The 24,233-nt window shown below is 49.1% G+C and overlaps 4 protein-coding genes across 6 annotated transcripts in view; 3 read left to right on the top strand and 1 right to left on the bottom strand.

Moving 5' to 3' along the window:
* LOC120641011 (DExH-box ATP-dependent RNA helicase DExH7, chloroplastic-like) overlaps window positions 1-1,858 on the top strand; it is a 29,560-nt gene extending 27,702 nt beyond the window's left edge. For 2 of the 3 annotated variants that reach the window (XR_005662108.1, XR_005662107.1), the window contains exons 31-33: window positions 7-99; window positions 498-620; window positions 888-1,251. Coding sequence is in view for 1 of the 3 variants with exons in the window: in XM_039916960.1 (XP_039772894.1) it covers window positions 7-99; window positions 498-620; window positions 888-968 (297 nt within the window). In the remaining 2 variants the exon portion in view is untranslated. Of the gene's footprint in view, window positions 1-6; window positions 100-497; window positions 621-887; window positions 1,252-1,413 lie in introns of those variants that run through there. The other variant, XM_039916960.1, reaches the window with a different exon arrangement.
* A 2,049-nt stretch (window positions 1,859-3,907) lies between these two features.
* On the top strand, window positions 3,908-7,829 carry LOC120640132 (GRAS family protein RAM1-like). Its single transcript, XM_039916011.1, has 2 exons — window positions 3,908-5,223; window positions 7,787-7,829. Exons 1-2 carry the CDS (start codon window positions 3,908-3,910, stop codon window positions 7,827-7,829), a joined length of 1,359 nt encoding a protein of 452 aa, XP_039771945.1.
* Window positions 7,830-16,384: 8,555 nt separating this feature from the next.
* Window positions 16,385-18,211, top strand: LOC120641010 (phosphoribosylglycinamide formyltransferase, chloroplastic-like). The gene is made up of 5 exons (XM_039916958.1): window positions 16,385-16,742; window positions 16,828-16,939; window positions 17,182-17,358; window positions 17,631-17,757; window positions 17,876-18,211. The coding sequence occupies exons 1-5, from the start codon at window positions 16,400-16,402 to the stop codon at window positions 17,987-17,989; spliced, it is 873 nt and encodes a 290-aa protein (XP_039772892.1). The 5' UTR covers window positions 16,385-16,399; the 3' UTR covers window positions 17,990-18,211.
* A 363-nt stretch (window positions 18,212-18,574) lies between these two features.
* On the bottom strand, window positions 18,575-23,629 carry LOC120641009 (serine/threonine-protein kinase SAPK7-like). Its single transcript, XM_039916957.1, has 9 exons — window positions 23,279-23,629; window positions 23,090-23,164; window positions 22,892-22,993; window positions 22,749-22,802; window positions 22,533-22,625; window positions 22,207-22,299; window positions 19,420-19,524; window positions 19,215-19,313; window positions 18,575-19,139 (listed from the first exon to the last, which is right to left on the bottom strand). Exons 1-9 carry the CDS (start codon window positions 23,627-23,629, stop codon window positions 18,807-18,809), a joined length of 1,305 nt encoding a protein of 434 aa, XP_039772891.1. The 3' UTR covers window positions 18,575-18,806.
* Between the last annotated feature and the right edge of the window lie 604 nt (window positions 23,630-24,233).

Below are 24,233 nucleotides of genomic sequence, written 5' to 3'. Positions count from 1 at the left end.
TTCCAGGTTGAGACAACGAAGGTGTTTTTACGTGATACTAGCGTCATTTCTCCCTACTCACTCCTCCTGTTTGGTGGTTCCATGGTGATCCAACATCAGGTACTTTGACTCTCATCGAGCACTAGACATAATGGAACGTCATCATCCTCGTTATATCTCTACCGGAGGCACTTGGTTCTTAATTTTCTGATTCTTTTGGAAAGATTTTGTCCATGTGACTTTTCCGGTGGTAGTGTGTTGTATGTTGGCACTTTTCGTGTATTGTCCATATTCTATGCGAAAAAATGGAAATGGGCACCACATTAGGAAGAGGGTATACTTTAGGTATTTTCGTTTGACCCAGGTCTATATGGTCATGTGGAATTGTGGATCAGATAGAAACCTTCCCCCCCCCCCCCTTTTGGAGTTGTCCTAGAAAGCTCGTGTGTATGGTCATATAATATATGATTCTTGATATCTGAATTCTCAGTAGGGAAACTGATAGTCTTTGTTTCCAGACAGGAGTTGTTGTTATAGATGGATGGTTGAGGTTGTCTGCTGCTGCGCAGACTGCTGTTTTATTCAAGCAACTTCGAATAACACTTGATGCTGTTCTGAAAGAACTGACAAGAAAGCCAGAGGTATGGTGTGACTTCCTGTTGTTGATGTGAAAGGGGAAACATGAAAATTTTATGCGTTCTAGCATCTCTGGACCATCTCTTTATACATTTGCTTAATATCTATTAACTGTATATGCAAGAAGTATAACTTGCTTTGAATATAGACAGCTTCACACAATGTAAAGACACTTTCTTTGTACAAAAGTCTGCTTAACAGAGCTCACAGAACATAATGCCCTCATGCTGCAAATCCCTTTCTGATTAGCTGATTTTATTGTCTTGTTTCAGATGGCAACATTTGTTGACAATGAAGTGGTCAGGTCCATCATTCATTTACTGTTAGAAGAAGACAAAGCCCAATTAGCATAAGTCATGGTAATCCTATTGATCTCTAGTTTTCTTGGAACTATATCGAAAGTAGAATCATGCAGATGGAATAGTCATGACCTTTTTGAATATGGATCATTGGGATTTTCATGGAAAATGTTTCCTTCATGTTTTGAAGGATTATATGGTTACATGGAACACTTGATTATATATTGAGAAAGTTAGATCTGATGATATCCATTTAACAATAGGAAGTAGTACAGCAATTCTCATGATTAACACTTTGATTGATCAGATATAGCATGATTACCATTTTAATTGATCATATGCTATTATTTCTTCAATGTTCTAGTAATTTTATTTTCAATGGCTATTTTCTGTTATTCTACATTAGGTCATCGAATTATTATGTGCATAACGGTTGCACCCTCAGATAATTGCAGAGTTTGCTGAGTTTGGTCATTTTGATATTTTGGGTTCTGTGTAGGCATCAATTTTGATTCTTGCTGTGCACATCCGGGCTTATATCTGCAAGCATTCTTACTGCACAGTGTGGGTGATTTCAATGTGGAAGCTGCATAGCGGAAAAGAGGCTTGCAATATATATTGGCGAGTATGCTTGATTTTTATGTGCAAGAAGTTTGCCTGGATCTAGGGCACGCTTATCCCATTTGGGTAACTTATATACATCAAAATACGGAGCAGAGAAATCCCACAGAAGCCTGCATTAGTTAAATCTTGCATTTGGCGACCGGAAAAGAAAATGAAAAACCTACGTAACTCAGAACAACAGGTAACATAGTGCGTTGGTGGTGACAGTTGTATTAGCATTTGGAAACGTAGAAGTCGCACCTTCTGCAATTCACGAAGTCGTGATCCATTCTGGATTACAGTTGCAAATAAAATTGGGAATACATCTTCTACAAAGTGCACCGTTCCGAAGCACTGTTATTTCGCAAGATTTTGCTGTCCTGGGTACTCTTTCCAAGTTTCCAGAACCCCAGAGAGTTGACTGCTACTATGATATAGCGCCCGATAGGGTAGTGCTCGATAGGCTCTGAATGGATGTTAGTTGCATTCTAGAACTATTGACTAATATAGAATGGAACCACGCAGAGGGCAGTGAACAGGACGACATGAACACCGTTAGGGGTTAGGGGTGCAAACGGGTGACCTAGGTGTATCCCCAACTCTCTTTAATTCAAAATTTTATATTGCTTTTTTAAGATGAGATTCTATTTTAAAAAAGGAGTACAAAATTTTAAATTAGAGAGAGTTGGAGGTGGAGTAATCTATTTGCACCTACGAGGATTTGTATGGTCCGCGACAATCTTATGTTAGGATCTTTTACTTCGTGAAGCTTCCGTGATGAGCACGGTGCTCAATTATGCTACCACATCGTGGACTACGGCTGTAGACAAGTACAAATGTTTTATGCCTATCGAGGACAGTGAACAGGACGACATGAACACCGTACTTACTACCTATCGAGGATTTGTATGGTCCACGACAGTCGTACGTTAGAATCGTTTACTTCGTGAAGCTTCCGTGATGAGCACGGTGCTCAATTATGCTACCACATCGTGGACTACGGCTGTAGACAAGTACAAATGTTTTATGCCTCCCAAGTTCTTGTTTCTTCAACCACGGGCTCTTCACACTTTCAGAAGTCAACTTCGTACCGGTGGTGGGACGAACCAACCATTCCTTTTCTTGGCCTTTCCCTTTGCCTTGCCTACCCTCTGTGCTGTGTCGTCATGCCTTAGCATGCAATCTGCACCTCCTTCTGGACACCAGGCATTCACGTCAGGAAAACACCTACTACTACCAGCGAAGTAGCCAAAGGTGAGGAAACCCCAAATGTATAAAGCAAGGCTAGCAGCTCTACGCGATTTCATTTCCTGAAACTAGAGAGAGAGACTGAGAGAGGAACAAAATGATCCAATCCAACTGTCTCATATCTGTAGGACCACTGTTTCTAGAACGGATCAGGACAGTGACCGGTGGACCTCATCGATGGTTGATAGCCTGTCTGATAGACTCGAGGGCCACCGTCTCGCAGATGCCCTTTTTGCTCCTTTTTGCTCTCACACCCTTTGGCCAAAGGGGGCGGTCCACTCGCCTTCCCTTCGTCGCATCTTCTTGCCGGCTCCTTTTGCTCCTCCCCTTCCAACCACCCCTTTCCACGATTTTTACCGGTTCCGTGTCCAGACACAAAGTCGGGTCCACGGAACGTATGCTCGATGGGCCTTGACGTACACGATGATGCCTCCTCAAAGTCCTGAGTCCAATATCTTGTGCTAACTTGGCAGAGACTCCACTAGCGTCCCAAAAACCGAATTAAACCGTATGATTATCGAGCCCATCGAGGTTTCTCACAGCTACTATTATTATTATCATACACCCAAGTGGCAGTTAAACCATAGTCCAGTGTAGAAGCACACCTTTCAGCACGAAAAAAGATGCCATCCGAAGCTCACATACGACATGCCACATCCACATCGTACAACTAAACTGACCTCTAACCTGCATTAGTCCCACATTGTTAACACTATCTTTGAACAATGTTTCCGAGTGAGGCCAGGGGATTGGTGGCCTGGTGCCGGGTAGACAGGACAGGAAGATCCTCCTGAGCACAGAACAAAGAGGCAGCCAGCGAGCGCGCCACCGGCATATCCTATCCTTGGAACCCAAGGCCGCGTCGTCGCCGGGGAACAAGAAGCCAAAACGAACCGGGCAGCATATCGGAGCATTTCTTGCGTCCAAAGCTACACGCTATTCCCCACTCCTCCTCTTGCCAAGATCTCCTGGATTCCCCTGGTGGCTTATATATAGCCTCCGCCGCGGCCGAGACCGTCCCTTCTTCCTCCCCTCCGGTTCCCCTAGCTCCTCTCCGTTGCCGTGTGGGTTGTGGGTTCTTTAGATTTCTTGGAGAGGCCACGAGCTGAGGTCTGTTGGGACGTGGAAGCTGGAAGGCGTGCATGAACCTGACGTTGAGTCTAGCCGTCAATGGTGACGGCACGGGCACGGGCAAGAAGCGGAAGGTGCGGGATGGTGTCTTGGACGACGACGTGGGCGATGGTGGTGACCGCGGCAGGGTGGTGAGGCTTCTCCAGGCGAGGGAGCGGATGGTGGCGAGGCTGGAGTCGGACGATCAGAGCAGTGGCGGCGGCCTGCGGCTGATGCAGTTGCTCCTCTCGTCGGTGGCGGCGGGGGAGGCCGGCGACGTGCGCGCGGCCACCGCGGCGCTGCACGAGGTCTACCGGCGCGCGTCCTTCGGCGGCGGCGACCCCGCCCCGCGCGTCGCCGCCTACTTCGCGGACGCGCTGGCGCCGGGGCTGCGGCTCCGTTCGCCCGCGGCGGCGGCCTCTCCGCGGCCGACGCGCGGGGAGCAGTTCCTGGCGTACACCATGTTCTACCAGGCGTCCCCGCTCTACCAGTTCGCGCACTTCACGGCGAACCAGGCGATCCTGGAGGCGTTCGAGGCCGGTGGCCGCCGGAGCCTCCACGTCGTCGACTTCGACGTGTCGTACGGGTTCCAGTGGCCCTCTCTGATCCAGTCCCTCTCGGACGCCGCCGCCGCCGCCGACGCCGACGCCGCGAGCACGAGCGGCTCCCACGACGGCGCCCACCGCAAGGAGCCGGTGTCCCTGCGGATCACCGGCCTCGGGACGAGCGCCGACGAGCTGCGGCAAACCGAGGCGCGGCTCGCGCGCTTCGCGAGCGGCTGCCTCAACGTCCGGTTCGAGTTCGAGGGCGTCGTGACGAGCGGACCAAGCAGCGGCCGCCATGAACGCATCAGGAACGACGACGACGGCGACGCGACGGTGGTCGTCAACCTGGCGTTCCCGGCCGCATCACAGAGCTCGAGGACAAGCGCAAGAGAAGCGTGCAGCGCGCTGGCTCGCATCCGCTCCCTGAACCCTTCCCTGGTGTTCCTGGTAGAGAGAGGCGGAGGCGGCAATGCCGCGCCGCCGAGGGGTCGCTCGAGCTTGGTTCCGCCGTTCACGGCCAGCCTCCGGTACTTCGCCGCGGTGTTCGACTCGCTGCACGAGTCCCTGCCGGCCGACAGCGCCGAGAGGCTCGCCATCGAGAGGAACTACCTCGGCACGGAGATCCGCAACGCCGTGGCCTGTCTAGACCGCGGCCACGGCGGCGGCGGCGATCATCACTCGATGGAGCCTTGCAGCACCGCCGCTAGCTGGAAGGAGATGATGGAGAGCGCGGGGTTCGAGGCCGTGGCGCTGAGCTCGAGGACGGTGAGCCAGGCGAAGCTGCTGCTGAAGATGAAGAGCGGGTGCGGCGGCGGCGGCGGCGGCGGGGGGTTCCGGGTCGTCGAGGGCGGCGGCGGCAGGGCGATGTCGCTGGGGTGGCGAGACAGCGCGCTGATCACGACGACGGCGTGGCGGCGCCGGCGCCGGCGCCGATCGATCAGCAAGACATCCAGCTAGTACGACATGCAGTGGGCACAGTGTGAAGCCGAAGATCTCGGTTATTCGTCGACCCGATAAAGTATACTTCATCTTCTTCTTGGTTTGTTCGATTGGTTCGTTATCGAGAGAGAAAGGTTTGGCTGTTAGATTCTCTTGTGCTTTTCTTCGTTGATGCGTACGTGTAAACAAGATGCCAAGAGCTGCTATGCGATTGATACGTACATGAATAGACAAAGCATCATTTAGATTCGAAGCAATGTCCTTTCTAGCACACCAATGGATGAACCGCGTCGAAATGTGGAGTCGAGTCGAAGCATATGATGAACCGGTTAGATCGCTGCAATAATTTTACTGATATGAACTAGTTTTAATACAAAATAATGAGCTGACTAATGCACTACTAGCTCAGAATGAACTGATCCATCAGGCTGATTGTGAAGTTGACCTTCTTGCTTCCATGCGATTTCAATCAAGTCCATAAAGTAATAACAACAGAGACAAGTTAGCAATCCTTGCGCATTGACTTGTAGCTAGCTAAGTACTACATTATAAGTTTAAAAAAAAAGTACTACATTATAACAAAAGTTGCAGTCATAGAAAGGACATGCTTCGATCATATACTTTGAACACACGACTCCGTGCTTCACTAGCATTTGTATGTGAGTTACTTGACTCCCATGGTAAATCCTCTCCCTCGAAGGAAGGGAAAAAAAACTTCTGCAAAGGTAGTAGTAAACAATCTACAAACGATGCACCAGCTGGTCACAAATAAAGGATTCTACCTTTAATTTGAAAGGATAAACAGGCCGGACGGTCGGTCGTCTGACCTCGCCAGAGAGTGGTTCACCAAACCGTTGGTCCGCACCCACTAAAGATCCTCCGCGGGGACGACGATCGGCGACGGCGTCGCCCAGACGCCGCCATTTGTGCCACCGGGACCTCGCGCTCGAGCTTGCATCATTGCTAATCAAATCGGCTGACGGTGTCCTTAATCAGTTAGGCTACAGTGTGGAGATAGGGATGATGCATCAGAGATAGCGCGACCGCCCTATCATCCTCTGCCATTCTAGCTACCACAAACAACGCATGCATTGGCCCCGCTGCACGCAGGGGGGCCGCTCTGACTTTTGCGTGGCATTGACCCTGACCGAGTGACCATGCGCTCATCTCACGCGTGTGAATTGCCTGAAAACCTGACCATGTTCATCTCCGTACCCTGACCATAGCCCGTGGACAATTGGACGGACGACGAGGCTCCAGCTCAGCTGATGATAAGGCAGTTGCATGCGCTGGCGCACATGGACCTCTATCTCTATCTCTACTATTCCTAAAGCAAACAATATTTTTTTGATCCGTCAATCGGAATCTGGACAAATCAATCGAAATCTGACAAATCAACCGGAATCCCAATCAGAACATGAACAATCAATGTCTCGTATAATCGTGGCACGGATGAAATAGACAAACACAAAGTTGATGATATTATATAAATTTATTATATTACCCGTAACAACATACGGTCACTATGCTAGTCAAGGACTAAACAACACGCCAGCGTTCGAGAAAGGAGGTGTGAAAACCAGCTCGCGTACGTCAGGCGACCGGCGCGCCACCGCGGACCCGCTATGCGTCTTCCGGAGATGCTCCGAGATCTTTGGCCGGATTACTTTAGCTCCGGGTTGATCGGCGCCTGACCAACTTTTTTCCACGACGAGGAACGGAACATCCTAACGCTGAATTCCGTCTCCGAAGTCCAAGCAGCAGCAGCAGCAGCCCGGTCGGAATTCGCAGCCCCGGCGGCCGTGGGCAAACAGGAAAGCTCCTCCTCCTCCGTCTCCGTTTCCATCGCACCGCACCACCAAACTTCGTCCCGGGCTTCCTGCAGTGCTCGTGCTCCGGCGGGTGGGTTAATGGAGAGCCTGGAGCGGAGCGCCGAGGAGCGTGTCCGTCCAAGGAGCTAGCGGACAGAGCGTGGGTCACGTCGTCGGAGCCCGCCGGCCCGGTGGGGGAGATTCCGTCTTGATGGGCAGGTGGAGTGGCGCCGAGCAGCCGCCACCACGCCAGCCGCCTGCAGGGGGGAGAGGTAGGCTCGCGATGGAAATGGAATTGGCATCGCCGGCCGCCATCGCTTTTGGCTTCGCTCACGGGAGATCCCCCCCGAATCCGGCCTTGTCCTCGCCGACCGCGTCCGCGTGCGCTTGGAGTCGGAGGAGAGGCTGCTCCCCGGGCGCTGTCGTTTGCCGTGGCAGCGACCCCAAAATGCGCGCATCCGCGAGGGGTGATGGTGATATCGTCGTCGGCTTCCGGGGAATATCCCAGTGCGGGTGCACGCGACAGCGACGCCCCTGCGATCAAAATGTTCCGACACACACACACACATTGTTCCAGATTATTGTCATTTTGGTTTGGTTTTTGCTCTGTGGACAGGCCGATTTGGGTGCGATATTGTACTGATATACTAATATACTAGGGCTAGCGAGTACTCACTCCGTTCTAAATTATTGTCACTTTAGTTTCGTTCTAAGTCGTTCTTGTTTGATTCTGATCGTGTTCATCAAAAGATAACCAACATCAATTTTATTTGATTTAATAGAATATGAAATAAATAGATATACTCACAATGCATTTTTTTTAACGCATGCGCACTCACATTTATAAATACACATACGCAAACCCTATCCTACGAGCATCTTTGAAAGCTGTAGCAGCACCGCCCAAATTAAACCGGCTTAAATGCACTAACCATCATCTTAATACTTAATCAAGTTACTGTGCACTTAAAACGGTGTAATCTGACAGGCTGCCAGGTAAATCCCGATTAAACTACTGTACTCCAGGATCACAATTGCACTAGTAGACCCGTACGAAGACGAGCACAGGTAATACAAGCATACAGAAATCTTCAAATTAATTTACAACACAGGTTTTACATAAAAGATTTAAGTACAAATGACAGAGTTCAAAACACAACGAAAGTTTAAGACCGAGTTCGAAATACACTACGATAACCACGACGACGATACAAGTGAGCTCCACATCCTGCCCACCGATGTGATGCCAACCTGCCCAATCTTCACGGGGAATACGGGGCCACTCAACGGTCCACCCAGGAGGAAGCGGCTGTCCAATCCAGGACGCGCAGACCTCCTCGAAGTCAGCGGGAACACAACCTGCTCAGAAGGGTTACAACAACAACCCTGAGTATACTAATACTCAGCAAGGCTTATCCGACTTTGGGTATACTTAGCCCATTACCTAGACATGCAAAGCTTGTTGGCTCTGGAGTTCTTTTGCTGAAAGGCTGCTAGCACTGAATCCTTAATTTCAATATTTTAGCTCCATTTAGTACAACGAGTATTAACTAAATTCTCCTAAACATCTAGAGCACACATGGTGGATCAGATTATCCTTCAGTAACTCACAAACCAACCTTTTTCCATTCCGTTCTCATTCCCCTTTCTTACTACGATGTGACACAGTGACCAAGGCTCTCATATCCGCGAGTCACGGCGAATCGATCCGATTTAACCTTGCAAGGTGGACCTAACCAACACGACACATGTAAGCCCCGTCGGGCCACGCGCGTCAACTGTTTCCATCATTACCACGACATCTGAACCACACCTGCTAAAACCCAGGTGATGGGCCCCTCCCGGTGAACTCCCAGAGAACCCGAAGGCGGCATCCTATCCAATACCCGCCAACTCCCACGCCCAGTGTAGCAGGTCGGAATTCAAACTATCGTTGTAAAGCGGTACACAGCTTACCGGTTTCGACTACCTCCTACTTCCGGCATGTCGTTAGTACTGTTCAATCCTCGATCAACAATGCCAACAACGGTACGGTCCTCAATCGACACAGGCGGAGGCTATATTCCATCCATTCCATATCCAAAACCAAATTTATCTCCGTCCGGTCTCCATTTCTCTTTCCTCATTGGTTCATTCTCAAGCCACGTTGCCATAAGTAACACTATCTTAAATCTCGCGAGCGACAGAAATCACTCGACTTCTACCGAGATCCTACTTAACAGAGTGTTTCTATCGACAACTGCATACTAGTATTGACTCACGGTGCCTAGGAAAACATGCATACTAGGGTTCCATACAACTCCTGGATCTATGGGTTATGCTCCGGAGCTTGCCTTGCAGGTCAGCGGGGTTAGCAACTTCTTCGGAAGTGGGCTCGACTGCGTCCTCTTGCTGCTCTCCCGCTTGCGGCTCCTGGATCGGCTCGGCGATCAGCTCGTAGGCGACTTCGTTTGTGGCGTCTACACGTATGAAAAAGAATGACATACAACAGTTAGGACACAGTGCGATGCATGAGGGCTCAAGATGCGATGCAATGCGTTACAATGCAAAATGAGCCACAATCAAGACCGACCACATTAATTGAGTAATCATAACAACAAGGCTAAAACCGAAAGGGTGCGGGTGCTGATAATTGGTTTCAAGACTTCAAAATATTTTAGCCTGAAGTGTTTCCTTCAAAACAACAGCTACTAAACTACTTAAGATGACTAATCACCCATCTAGAGCACAAGAAAAACATAAAACTACGGACTTAGAATTAACTAAAAACAAGAATCGGGAATAAAACCAAAGCTAGGAACTAAACAAAAGTAAAGGCATAACTTGTTGACATAAAATATTAACGAAATTTTACCAGATCAACATGATAAAGATAAGGAATGCCACAGAATTGTTCCAGCTTTTATTGATGACATAAAGTATTTATTTTAGCCCTAGCAAGCTAAACCAACACAAATAGATCTACACAAAAGTGTACAGCAATAGATCATGAAAATTTTACAGTGGGTTACACATGAAAAGATGAGGCTACTAAATTAATTTCAGAATTTTTAGATCAACAGAACTGTAGATATTAAATAAACAAACTCAAAAACAAAGTAAATTCTAGCAGGGATAAAACTAACATTTGACATTCATGAGTATTTTTCCTCTGAAGTTCTGGATCTAAGAAATCTAACAAAATTTGGTTTGCATTTTTAGGATTTTTTTGTGATTTATTATGCAATTATGAAATTTCGGCCGAAATAAAATAAATGAAAAACATTTTAAGGGGGGGCTGACAGCCGGGCCCCACATGTAAGTGGGCGCCGGCCCAGCTCCAGTCCCCCTCCTCTATTTCGCCAGCTCGGGCGGCCGGCCGGCGCGCGGCCAGGCGGGCCCGCGGCGGCTCTGCCCCCGCCGGCGATGGCCGGCCGGCGGCGTGGCTCGGATGGACCGCGGCCAGGGGGCGGGGTGAGGCGACGGCCGAGCGGCGCGCGCGTGGCGCGGCCCAGAGGCGCGCGCAAGGCGGCCCGCGGCGGCGCCATGGCGAGGGCGGCGGCGCCATGGCGAGGGCGGCGGCGCGCGGCGTTCCCCGCCGGTGGTGTTGTACCGGCGGCGCGGCAGGGCGGGCGACGGCCAGGGGCCCAGGCGGCCCTGCGGCTCACGGCGACGCCCCGCGAGCGCGCGCAGGGGGGCCCGCGGCGTGGGCCGGCGGTGGCACGCGGCGGCCACGGCGGCGAGGTGGAGTTCCGACGCCGGCGGCCGCGGAATCAAGGGGAAAAGAGGCCGGGGAGTAGGAGAGTGGCATGGGGAAGCTCACCGAGGGCTTGGTTTGCGCGAAGGAGGGCCGGAGGTAGGAGAGCGTCGAGCGGGGGGAGCTCCGGTGAGCTGCGATGGCGGACGGCGGTCTGCGGGTTCGATTCGGGCCGATTAACGGCCTAATCGAGGTCGGGGCGGTGCGGCGTGGGTGCGGGGCGAGACAAGGAAGGTTAGGGGCGCGAGGAATCGAACTGCGGCGGCGAGGGTTGGCCGGCGCGACGAGCTCTGCTCGCGTCGGCTTGACGTGCTCCGAGGAAGGAGAAGACGATGGAAGCGAGGAAAAACGGAGACGGCACTGCGACCGGATAAGGACGCGCAGCGCGGCGTGCGAGGATCGCCGACGGCCGACACGTGGAGGAGGCGCCGACGGCCACAGTCGCCGGCATGGGCGCCGAGCGACACCGTGGCGAGCACAGGAGGAAACAGTGACACATTTTGACTGATTTTGACCCGTGTTTGACCGGCCAAAACTCAAATTTTGATATAGAAACTTGAAATTTGGCCAAAATAGAAGTTGTAGAGGAAGAGAAGATCTACAATTTTCATTTTGGGCGAAAGTTGATTTGAAACTCGGATCATGGGGAAAAACACGATCGAAAACGATTAAAACGAAGTTTACTAAGCGTACTCGATTAGCGCTAATGACGGTGATTAGCCTTAATTAGTGATTAAGCACGAGATTAGCGTTCAAATTAACACCGGTGTGTTACAAAAACTAAGCCGACAAATTCTCGAGATTGATAAAATCGCCACATACGTCTCGCTGTCTACGGAAATGTCGCATACCATTGAAAGCACAACGTCGTTAAATCATATAATATTCGCTCCCATAGCAAGTCGAACCCAGAACTTGAAGTGCTACCGAGACTCTTATAACTATTAAACTACGGATCCTTTCGCAAGTGCATTTTATTTGATATCGTGGAACTTCATGCTTTCACATGTTGGTTCAAGTTTAGAAATGTTTGATAAAACTAGAGTGATGCTAGCTAACAAGTAATTTAGGACGAATGGCGAGGGAGTAGCACACAGCACATGTGCCCCGAGAAATTCCAAGGCATCTCCGCGCGTCGCTCTCCTGCCATCGTTTTCTCGGATACGCTTTGGGCCACGATGTGATTTGCGCGACAGCTTCGGTCGAGCGGCCATGGGTTACGCTTATGAGACGGTCAGGTCCTGTGTGCGAGCATCTTGCAAAATATTGTGGAGATATCCATTAATCCATCCATCGCAATGGTCGAGGAACAACTATGAGGCCAGCCATTGGTGCTTGTGGAAACTGCCGAATCCAGTGACGCGCCGGAGATCGTCTCCTGCTTTGTCCTTTTATTTTAACCAGGTAAATATATTCATAACTTACTATGAATAAAATTAGTATAACTATCAAATATGTATAGTTGCATGTATGTTAATTTGTGTGAATTTTTGTGATCGAGTTGTGGACGGAGGGCTGGTCCAACTTGTATACGAGATAGGACTAAAGTCCACTTATCAGTGACACAAAACGGACTGCACTAAAAATTCAGATGGAAATATTACGTGCTTTATAAATTATATAGATTAGTTAAAATCTTTCACGATGCGCACACACAAACTAGGCCACGAAGTACTCCATTTATTTGTATTTACATGTGACATTATGTTTGTCCTAAATCAAATTTGACAAACTTTGACAAAATTTATAGAACAAACCTAATATAATATAATATCTAAATAAAAACAGAGGAAATAGCTCTGGCTAAAGTCCACGGTGGGCAAAACCAGAGCGACAAGCTGGATGGATCCACTGTCCCAGCCAGCCAAGTTCCAATTTCCAAGCAGCATCGCCTACCCGCAGGGATGTAAGTGGGTACCCATTGATATTTTTGAGTTTGTTATTTTAGTTCATTTTCTCTCCCAAATTAATTACGTAGTATGTCATTCTAGTTCATTTTTATCAAATTTTGGGTCGACCCAATCATCCAAAAGAGGTGGACTCTACACGGCGTTGCCCGACCAGCATTTCGAAATCCACAATTTCCCCGCAAATTTTAATCGATTGTATTTTAAAAAAGAGCTGTTTAAAAAATCACTAAACTACTAGGTGCTTTTGTCGGGGAGACAAAAAAAAATCTCCATGGGCGAAAATAAACGGGGATCTCTACCTCGTCATAGCCCAGCCCAATGGAATGGGACGCGGGCCGTCGGATCCACGATTCCGCCGGCCGTAAGGCCCACGCGTCTCACGGCTTCCGGGTTTTTCTTTTTCATTTTTATATTAAAAAAACAAAATTTCAAAAATATATGCCGAATCGGGAAATTTTCTCCTAATTGTCGATAGGGTGCCTGTCGCCCATCCAGTTGGCGACAAGACCTAAATGTAAAAAAAATTACATTTAGGTCCTGGCGCCCAGGACGCATTAAACAGTGAATTTGTAAAATCGATATAAAATCGTAGAAAAATCAAAAAAATACAAACTCAACTGTTCTAGATCATATGAAACAAGATCTACAACTTTTGTTACATAAAGTTTTTCACTTAATCAATGTATCTTGCTCTATTTTAAATACCAGTTTAATGCACTTTTATTTAAATCTCAAGACCCATCCTTTGGATGCATGTCATCTTTGGCCAGAGTGTTGCATATGGTGAGAATAGGCTTGTACAAAATTGGTAGGCCCAGAAAACATTTCTAGAATAATTTTTTAAATTAGATCTTGCAATATGTCTAGTTTAAATGGGTTATTTATCCATGCTGCTATGCTGAGTTTTAGAAGTCATAACTTTTACAGTACCATTATTTTATTTCCTAAGAGCTATAAAAAAAGTTTAGTAAATTTTAGATAAGCACAACTAGACCAAATGAATTATTTTAGATTTTTTTAGGTACAAGAACTATTTTTTCTTGATTTAGTGCATTTACCTTAGTCATAATTCATTTGATCCAGTTGTACTTATCTAAAATTTACCAAACTTTTTCTATAGCTCTTAGGAAATAAAATAAGGCTACTGTAAAAGTTATGGCTCCTAAAACTCAATATAGCAACATGGATAAATAACTCATTTAAACTAGATATATTGCAAGATCTAATTTAAAAACTTATACTAGAAGTGTTTTTTGGGCCTACCAATTTTACACAAGCCTGTACTCAAGACATGCAACACTCTAGTCAAAGATGACATGCATCCAAAGGTGGATCTTGAGATTTAAATAAAAATGTATTAAACTAGTATTTAAAATAGAGCAAGATACATTAATCAAATGAAAAACTTTATGTAACAAAAGTTGTAGATATTATTTAATAGAATCCAGAACAGTTGAGTTTATATTTTTATGATTTTTCTACGATTTTATATAATTTTACAAGTTTACTATTTAATACGCCCTGTGCACCCGGACCTATATTTAGGTCCTGTCGCAAACTGGATGGGCGACAGAGGGGCGACAGGCATCTATTTTTGAAAATTTGCATATTCGGCACATATTTTTGAATTTTTTTAAATATAAAAATGAAAAAAGGCGCTTCCCTTCTCGCAGTAGTGGCCTTGTTTGGTTTTGTAGCATGGTAATAAATAGTAAATTTTGACCGCTAATTACGGTGTCAAACAAAGCCAGTTTACAAAACCAACTTCAGAATCCCCGCGCTAGTGACTCTGAAGAATCTAATGAGGCCTTTGACCGCACGATTAGAGGATGGTTACTGTAGCATCACTACAGGTAATTATCAATTAATTACCGTCATTAGATTCGTCGCGAAAAGTTACACCCATCCCTAAAATTTTTTTGCAAATAGACTTTATTTAGTGCTTCATGCATGCGAGATTCTTTTTTCGGAATGTGTGCGTGCTAGAATTCTAGCATTGCCAAACAAGACCAGTATCACTTGTGTTGGGCCTTCCGCCCTCTCGCTTTCGGGGGTTTTACATTTTTACCATTATAACGAATGGCACTCATCAGATTATCATCTTTAGATTGACACCTACAACTATACCAGCAGATAGAAGTTTAACTTACAATTTTACCACTTTTGCACATGTGGCAAGCCACGCAGGCATGACACGCTGGCACCCAGTCAGCTCGCTGGTGTCAAATGTCCTTCCTACCCCTAACCTCCTCTCTCTCACTCCCTCTCCAACAGCTGGGTCACGCAGATCGTCTCACTGACAGGTGGACCCCACTCGTCAGATTCATCCCCCACGACACCGACCACGACACCATGGTGGCCGCCCTTGTGACGCGCGCGCTGCTGCCGTCCGCCCTCCCCTTCTCCCCAATCGCCTTGGTCGCCGCCGCTCGCCATGGCCCCGCGCGGACGCGCGCACGCCACCGCTCGCCGCCGTACGCCGCGGACGCGCGCACGCCATCGCGGACGCACGCCACGAGGCCTTGCAGGGGCCCTGCGTGCGCGCCGTCCTCTGCCGGTGCGAGGAGGGCCGCCGTGGAGGGGCGGTTCCTCCGCGTGAGGCCGCCGTGCGCAGGCCGCCGCGGCCGCACGCTCGCCCCGCGGCCTGGCCGCCGCCATGGCCTGGCCGCCGCGCGCCGCCATGGCCGCCGTCACCGGCCGCCGCCATAGCCACGAGAGAGGGGCACCAGAGAGGGAGGAACGAGGGAGTACAAGCACGCCGAGCCACCGCCGCCGCCGTGCTCGTGGGCCGCCCCGAGCCGCTGCAGACGCCGTGCGGGCCGTCCGCCGCGCCGCTCCTCGCACTGCCCGGCCGGCCTCCGCTCCGCCTCGCGAGTCGCTCTGCCGCAGTCGAGCGCCGCCGTGGCCCCTCCGCCGCCGGGAGGGAAAAGGCGCCATCGAGGAGGGCCGGAGGGGCGCGCCGGCGAGGAAGGTCTGAGGAGGGCCGGAGGGGCGCGCCGCGGGCCGAGGAGGCGAGGCCGGCGGAGCGGCCGCAAGTCGGGGAGGACGCGACACCATGGTGGCCGCCGAGCGCGAGGCCATCGCGCGCAGCTGACGGCCGCGCTCGCCATGGCCGCCGCCTTCGAGGTGTCTCCTACCATAGGTGGGAGATGAATCTGATGAGTGGGGTCCACTGCCAGTGAGACGATGTGTAGGACCAGATGTCAGAGAGGGAGAGAGAGGAGCAGGTCAGGGATACGAAGGACATTTGACATCAGCGAGCTGACTGGGTGCCAGCGTGTCATGCCTGCGTGGCTTGCCACATGTGCAAAAGTGGTAAAATTGTAAGTTAAACTTCTCTCTGCTGGTATAGTTGTAGGTGCCAATTTAAAGATGATAATCTGATGAGTGCCATTCGTTATAATGGTAAAAATGTAAAACCCCCCTCGCTTTCGGCTTTCCCCCCGACTGGACTGGTCGGGCTTCGAATATTGCTCTCCCAAATTCCACCGCGCCGCCGCCCCCCCCCCCCCCCCCCCCCCCCCCGGAGCAGCCAGCCTCTACACTACACCCTCCACCCACACCCAGCTCCTCTCGCTTGTCCATGGAAGCGACCGCCGCACCACCGCCTTCTCTACGCCCGCGCCGCCCGCTCAGCGTCAGCCCCGCTCCCGCCACGCGGCCGGGCCCGAAACCTAGGCCGTGGGGCCTAGCGGCGAGCCGCCGGGCCAGCGCCGTCAGGTGCGAGCTGCCCCGGCGCCCGGACCCGCGCCCCCTCCGGGCCAGCGCGATAGTGGAGGACGGTGGCGACGCCGGCGGGGTCGGGCGGAGGAAGCGGCTGGCAGTGTTCGTCTCCGGCGGGGGCTCCAACTTCCGGGCCATCCACGAGGCCGCGCTGGCCGGGGAGGTGCGCGGGGACGTCGTCGCGCTCGTCACCGACAAGCCAGGTGAGGAAGACCGCGTCCCGCCAGCTGCTCGGGTCGCGGGCGGATGGATGTTTTTGGGTTCGAGGGTGACACTTCTGCGTTGCAGGCTGCGGTGGTGCGGAGTACGCCAGGAGCAACGGCATTCCGGTCGTTGTGTTCCCGAAGTCGAAGAGTGCGCCGGAGGGGGTTTCGGTTCCTGAACTGCTTCATGCGCTGAGGTTGTTTCTTGCTAATGCCCCCTCTCCATGCGTGCGTCCTTGTCTGTGTCATTCTGAAAGCAACCACGTCAGGAAAATAACAGGGGTGAAGCGTGTAGTTTTGAACAATTCGCATACCCTGCTGCCATATTGTTATTGTTTACTCTTGACTGTGGACACTCTGTGGTGTACTGCATTCCTTGTGCCTGCCTTTGTATCACGCTAATATTCAGATTCCTGGCTCGTGCTTACCAATGAAACAGGGAACATGAAGTTGACTTTGTTCTTCTTGCTGGTTACTTGAAACTTATACCTGCTGAATTGGTTCGGGAATACCCAAGATCCATATTAAACATCCATCCTTCTCTCCTTCCGGCATTCGGAGGCAAAGGCTACTATGGTTTAAAGGTTCATAAAGCAGTTGTTGCCTCTGGTGCAAGGTAATTCAGACTTGCCTAGCATTCTACCTATGCAATTCACCTGTGGATTCCCCAATAAAACATTGCCTGTATGCACAAACCTGTGTAATTTCATGGAACATGGCAAACATTCTTTTCAAATTGAGCATGTATTTACAAATTATGTTTAAACTACATTTTGTGTTAAACATTCTTCTCAAATTGAGCATAGTATTTACAAATTATGTTCTTTGATTTTGCATTTCAATTATGTGGCTTCTTTGACTGTCATTTGACAATAATTTTCGATACAGATACTCTGGTCCAACTGTACACTTTGTGGATGAGCACTATGATACAGGAAAAACATTAGCGCAGAGGGTTGTGCCGGTGTTTGCAGATGACACACCAGAGTTATTGGCTGCAAGAGTCCTCCATGAGGTAAAAGTCCATACAGACTAAGACAGTTCCAATTCCAATATTCCATCGACACACCATTGAAGTTAATCCACAACACAAAGTATTTATCATTTCCTTGTTTGAATAATCTGTCATCCAGGAGCATCAAGTCTATGTTGAAGCAGTTGCTGCTTTGTGCGAGGACCGCATTGTATGGAGAGAAGATGGCGTCCCACTCATCAAAAGCCGGCTAAATCCAGATGTGTACCTCTAATTGACGATTCTGGCACCCTTCTGAAGCAATAAAAATTGTAAAGCCCCGCCAGTTTTCCCCAAGGCAAGGGGTACTTAACAATTAACATAGTTGTCATTTAAACACTCCCATTTGCTGGAAGTGTTGGGAATGAGAAATAGCGTTTGATGAACTGCGGTATATGCATACTGCATAAACCACGGTTGGCTTTAACGGACCACTAAATAATGTGTTTGCCCCTCCTGGAATTCTTTTTACCGTTTGAAATTTTTAGATGGGCAAAACTTATAAGCACTCACTGGATCATATGATGCTCTTCCATTGATGGAAGGTTCTCTACAGTACATGATACATAAATTGATGGTCGTCCCTCTGAAGAGACGGCAAATTTGCTTCAAACTTACCCGCCACAGCATCGCCAGGAGGTTTCCCTGGAAAATTCATGGATGTAGAAATCGAAGGCAATCTGTGCCGAGGATTTAACAGAGGCAGGTGCATTTGCCTATTCATGATTTCACCACCTATTGTCATTCTATGTGGTCATTGTCCCAGCGCAAGTGAACAGATAACAGATCCATAAGCACGTGCAAAGGCTGCCTGAGTACATGCTCAACGAGATGTTTTATTCCATATTTTGTGGCACTTGCTAGCTTAATCAGTCCTTACAAATACAGTGTTGGAACCACTTCAATAATTTACACTGTTGCAGCATCAAATAGGAAAAAATGAAAGAAAACTTGAAATCAAGACCACAAACTATCAGGAATGTAGGGTATGAGGTTCATCATCAGTTGCTACCACAGTACATCTGTTTGCGATCTCTCTCGTGGCGAAACCCTCAGCTGATCTGAAACTCACCGCTGGCATGGACTTGTTTCACTTGCTTGTCATACTCATCCTCGCCATCCTCTTCCTCCTCGGCCTTCTCTGGTTTCTTGCTGTCCTCCTGCTCGTCCTCCTCTGCCCAACCAAAGCCAGCCACAGGGGTGGAGGAAGGAGGCGGTGTACGTGCCTTCTCGACGATCTTCATGATCTCCTCCTCGGACTGCACAGAGTAGGTTGGAGCACTATTGTCCTTCTTGTAGTACATTGCCTGAGCAGCTTCTGTGAGCTCCCTAGGCAGGTTCTTTAGGAACCAGGGGTGGTTCCTGATCTCCCTAATCGTTATTCTCTGCATGAAGTTTGGAAATGGAATGAAGCCATTGAACCGCTTTAGGCTGATCTGAGCTTGAAATATATGGGTTACCTTCGCGGAGTTTGCGATGAAGATTCTCGAGAGCAGTTCCTTGCAGTCTTGGGATACATGGACATACTCCGGAATTTTATATTGGATTGACATGATCCTCTATGAAAATAAAGAATGCAGCAAGAACAGCATTAAGAGACAAGAACTTTGGTGGGGGGGGGGGGGGGTTAGATTTAGCAAAAGGAGAAGTATTTTTAGTTGTTACCCCAATCGTCTTTCTGAAATTCTTGGGGTCGTCAGCGTCCTCAAAAGGATAAGCACCGACCAGCATCACATAAAGGGTCACTCCACAGGACCACACGTCGGCTGTCTGAACCATTAATCAAATGTTGCAAATATGCTAAGAAAAATAAGTAAATAAACATAAAGGCAATGACAAAGCAAGAAAGTTTGTACTAAAGAACAATTCTTTCCAGTAGGATATTAAGACAATAAGACGCAGTTATGGTCGTCAATACAACCTTCAGTGGGGCTACCTATTCTATTATGGCACAGGCCTTCTAATGAAGAGAACATTCAAATGATGGCTCTTTAGCACTATTATGTTGGATTGTTTATAGACTGTATTTCTATTGCTAGAACCTATGCATCTCACCATCGCATTGGCTATATGCCTATATGTAGTTCAATCAAAATGCCTAAAAAGGTGGAATACAAGGTTCAAGAGCTCTTCAAAGCAAGCAAAACTTCAGCTATGTTACATTTGCATCAAGCTTCTAAAATATATGTGATTTCGTAGAGCAACAATTTTAAGTGGGTGAACATTTGAGCTATGTCAACTCAGCTATAGATACAATGGGAAAAAAGATCAAAGCTGTAAAGCATCATGCAATATGTTCAGATGAGGTTTTCTATTCGGCTGACGACAGGTGAAAGATGGCATCAGAGAATCAGTACACTTTTGTAAGGAGTTTAGGAGCTCGTTTTTCATCAAATCATTAAAACTATAACTCTTTTGGGATCTATGCTGTGTTTCTTTTCGCCTTTTGGGAAAGAAGTAGATAGCAACTGTGATCATTCTGAACTCCAAATAATATGCATTCACATGCATCTGTCTCAAGAACTGCTGCAGGCAATGAAGTCAAATTCACCCATACAAAACTCAGGTTGACATGGAGAAAATTAAAGGTCACTACAGTATTTTAATGCAAAAGCAGAGCTTTATGACATAGAAGTGGGCACCATACGGTTGGGCAGATGGATGCCACTTTGGTCTCAGCGTAGTATTGAAGGGGTTCCAGAAATCAACATTTAAATAATATACTAGATATTGTGTCCATAAACTATTTATCTCTGACAAGCAAATACAACAAATTTTGCAGCGCTGGAAAGGAGAAGTGCAAGCAGACTAATATGGTTTCTTGCATAGCAACAGAACAAAATGCAATCACTGTGTGCGGTGTCTGACAATGAGAAAAATAAATAAGGAGTAGAAAATAGCTTCAAAGGACCACAAGAGGCCAAAAGAGAGGTTCAGTCTAACATGACTGCTTGAAAAGGATTGGGCTTGAGGGCCTCTTGTGCTAACATCAACCAGATGGTCTGCAGCACTAAAACCATGATGGTAAAATGGCTAGGAAAAGGACATAAAGCGTGAACTGAACCTAATAAGAGGACCTGTCAAGCAAAAACAGCGAGTTGCCCAACTTGATGCGCCATAGTGGTGCGTTGTTATCCCAACAATCTTGTCACAAGCATGGATTTACCTTATTTTCTTAGTCGCCTCCTTTCAAACTCCTAATGATGGAAAAACAAAAGACCGTTTGAACATTGCATGCTCCTATACAAAAAAAAACGCAATTCTGCATCGCCATTCGCCATCTTCAACCTCACCCAAGTCAAGTAGCACTGCTGATCAATATCTTTATCCACAGAATCTCATGCTTTTCCTCCCAGCTGATCTAACTTTTCTTTGAGGCCACAATTTATTAGAGCAAGCTGGAGCGACCGAGCGTACAGACTACAAATTCTTGACCACTAAACCGGTCTGAATCCAATGAACCTAAACCGGTCTGAATCCGATGAACCTAAACCTTTCGCTCCCCCCCTTCGGCTAGCTGTGCATGGCGTGCAGGGAAAGCAGGTGGAGCGAGCATCGCCACCAAAAAGCATGATATGTGATCCCCGGAGAAACAAGAGAATGTGAATGTCCAAATCGAGATCACACGGGAAGGAACATACGTATCCTCGCATGATCTCCTTACGCTTTTCTGAATGATTTTTTTTTATTTTTTCAACACTACCCACTGGGAGGATACCTGCACTAAGTTACTAATTCTAGCACCAGATCTCATTAGCTACAGGAAGTCAGGAAGAGCACAGCGAGTAATAACAACTACTAAGTGACAGTATGACACTGTGACACTAGTGTGTGAGTCAGCATGGTCTGAGGGCCCATCGGATAGGTTGCTGCTGGCCCCCCAGCTCGGCAACGGCCAGAGCGAGCCCAGAGCAGACCTGAAGCCCGAATCAGACGGCGTGCGCACTGCGAGGTCACGGATCACGATGCACCGGAGAGGGGGCAGGAGGCAGACACGAATGGGCCTCGGCGGGCCCCACTGCCCGGCGTCAGGACGGGCCTGTCTGCCCGGCCGCGGGCAAGCAAATCCCCATCTCGGACAAATCCCAAATCCATCATCAGCCGGCAGAGCCCCAGAGATCTCTGCAGCCAAGGGACTATAGACCTACAGCGGTGGCAGTGTGTCTGGACCTGGTCTATAGACCTACACCGTGTGACAAGGTGGGCTCAGCTGATGACACGCTGTGGACCGGGTGCACGTGGACTCTGGGAATGGCATCGAGGACGGCCCGTTACGTGGACTCCAAGGGGGCGGGTACGTGCACGCGGCTCGCGACAAGCGAGACAGTATGGTCACTGCGAGCGGGCCCCACTCCTGCTACGTCACAGGGGGAGGAAGAGAGGGGGGGGGGGGAATCTGACGACGGAGAGAGAGAGAGAGGAGAATCTGACGAGAGAGAGAGACTGACTGACCTTGCCGTCGTATTCCCGGCGGGAGAGCACCTCCGGGGCGATGTACGCCGGCGTGCCCACCGTCGACTTGGGCTTCGAGTGCAGCAGCGACGACTGCAACAAAAAAAAAAAAGGATCGCCGCGGAGAAGAAAGGCGTCAGCGCCACAGCCAGAGCCAATGATTTCTTGTTGCTTGTTCATTCAGGCGAGAAGTAACCAAGAGATTTTAGGCGGAGGAGCATTTCCAGGTGAGCAAGGAAGGGTGAAAAAAGGGCGCCTTTTGACGGAAAAGCTCGTCCCTTTTTTTTTTGGAAGGAAACCACCGATCAGGAGGGAAAGCACGGCACCTTGGAGTAACCGAAGTCGCAGATCTTGAGGCGGGGCGCCGGGCTGCCGTCCAGCAGCGTGTTCTCCAGCTTCAGGTCGCGATGGCAAATTTGCTGCAAATGCACGACGGATTTCGTGTTGGACACTTGTTTTGTCAGCACAAATTAAATGGTGTACTACTAACTCTTCTTGCTGAGGAAAAAAAAGGATCAATCATTTCTTTTTTCGGTTCTTACCATGAAGTGGCAGTAGCTCACGCCGCAAATCAGCTGCTGGAAGAAGTACCTCGCCTGCAAGAACGTCCATTTACACGGGTTAGCGCAAGAAGAAATCCCAGCACGAGCTACACGTAGCCGCCTGATTAGTAGCCGATCCCGACCTCGTCTTCGCTGAACCTGCCGGCGTTGCAGATCCGGTCGAACAGCTCGCCGCCGGCGGCGTACTCCATCACGATCGCCAGATGCGTCGGCGTGAGCACCACCTGCGAAAAAAAAGGAGGGGGGAAATAAATTCGCGCACAGATTCTTCACCGGGAGCACACAGAAACCATCACATTTCTCGAGCCGATTCCTCGCACCTCCTTGAACCGGATGATGTTGGGGTGCCGCAGCGAGCGGTGGTTGATGATCTCCCTCGCCACATTCTCGTCAATCTGCGAACCGCGAGGCACGCGCAGTAGAGGAGAGGCAGCACCCGTCAGAGGAAAAAAAATAAACACCATGAATCTCGCGAGAAGTATCAGAAGGCCAGAGCGGCGCCGCCGCACCTTTTGGCCGCGGGGGATGTACTTCATGGCGACGAGCTCCTTGGTCTCCTTGTTCCGCATCAGCCGCGCCACGCCGAAGTTGCCGGCGCCGATGTCCTTGAGCAGCTCGTACTTCTCCATGGCTCCGGCGAGCTCGGCTCGGGGGAGGGCCGCGCGCGAGCGCTTCCCGGTCGGGTCGGACTGGCGATGGCGAGGGAACCTCCCGGGAGGCTTTTGGAAGGTTCTCGCTGGGGTTGGAAAAGGGGGTGGAGGAGGAGGAAGAGGGAGAGGGAAAAGCGGAGGGGGAGGGATTCGAAGCTTTGCTGCTAGTCCGGTTCTTGGCTGGGATGCGTAGAGACTACGAGTGTACATAGGTGGGGTAGCCCAGTGAGGAAGAGCTCGTTTTATATTAGGCGGTTAGTTTAAACTTCGCCATGATACGGTGTGCTTAACTGATAATGAACTTTTTGGGGATTCTAAATTACGGTCCTTCCAACTCCGTAAACACAAAAAAACCGTAAACGCAAAAAAGTGCAAAGAAATCTTGCTAATTTGAAGTACTAAATAAAGTCTATTTACAAAATTTTTTGCATGGTTGGACTGTAAATCGCGAGACGAATCTAATGAGCCTACTTAATTCATGATTTGCTACAGTAATCATCCGCTAATTATTGATTGATCATGGATTAATTAGCATCATTAGATTCGTCTCGCGATTTACAACCCATCTGTGCAAAAAGTTTTATAAATAGACTTCATTTAGTACTTCAAATTGGCAAGATTCCCACGCAAAATTTTTTTACGTTTACATGTAAAACGAACTAAACAGGGTCTACATTTTGAACCTCTGGTTTGTTGCGGTTTTGGGCAATCGTCCTTGCCGGCCAACTGAACCGTCTGTCAGTAGGAGCAGATGCAGCTATTTTTACCGATGCCAAATTTAAGTTTAATTTAACGGGGGAAAATCAGATCAGAA

Source organism: Panicum virgatum, chromosome 7K (assembly GCF_016808335.1).
Source record: "Panicum virgatum strain AP13 chromosome 7K, P.virgatum_v5, whole genome shotgun sequence".
Classification (NCBI taxonomy): Eukaryota; Viridiplantae; Streptophyta; class Magnoliopsida; order Poales; family Poaceae; genus Panicum; species Panicum virgatum.
This window is presented reverse-complemented; position numbering and strand designations above follow the sequence as displayed.

Excerpts from the sequence above, each read along its gene's own strand:
- LOC120641009 (XM_039916957.1), bottom strand. The coding sequence starts at position 23,629 with ATGTACACTCGTAGTCTCTACGCATCCCAGCCAAGAACCGGACTAGCA. Across the intron at positions 22,803-22,891 it reads GCAGGTTCAGCGAAGACGAG|GCGAGGTACTTCTTCCAGCA; the intron begins GTCGGGATCGGC and ends ACGTTCTTGCAG. Across the intron at positions 19,525-22,206 it reads GCCGGGAATACGACGGCAAG|ACAGCCGACGTGTGGTCCTG; the intron begins GTCAGTCAGTCT and ends TTAATGGTTCAG.
- LOC120640132 (XM_039916011.1), top strand. The coding sequence starts at position 3,908 with ATGAACCTGACGTTGAGTCTAGCCGTCAATGGTGACGGCACGGGCACG. Across the intron at positions 5,224-7,786 it reads CTGCTGAAGATGAAGAGCGG|GCCGATTTGGGTGCGATATT; the intron begins GTGCGGCGGCGG and ends CTCTGTGGACAG.
- LOC120641010 (XM_039916958.1), top strand. The coding sequence starts at position 16,400 with ATGGAAGCGACCGCCGCACCACCGCCTTCTCTACGCCCGCGCCGCCCG. Across the intron at positions 16,940-17,181 it reads GAACTGCTTCATGCGCTGAG|GGAACATGAAGTTGACTTTG; the intron begins GTTGTTTCTTGC and ends CCAATGAAACAG. Across the intron at positions 17,359-17,630 it reads GTTGTTGCCTCTGGTGCAAG|ATACTCTGGTCCAACTGTAC; the intron begins GTAATTCAGACT and ends TTTTCGATACAG.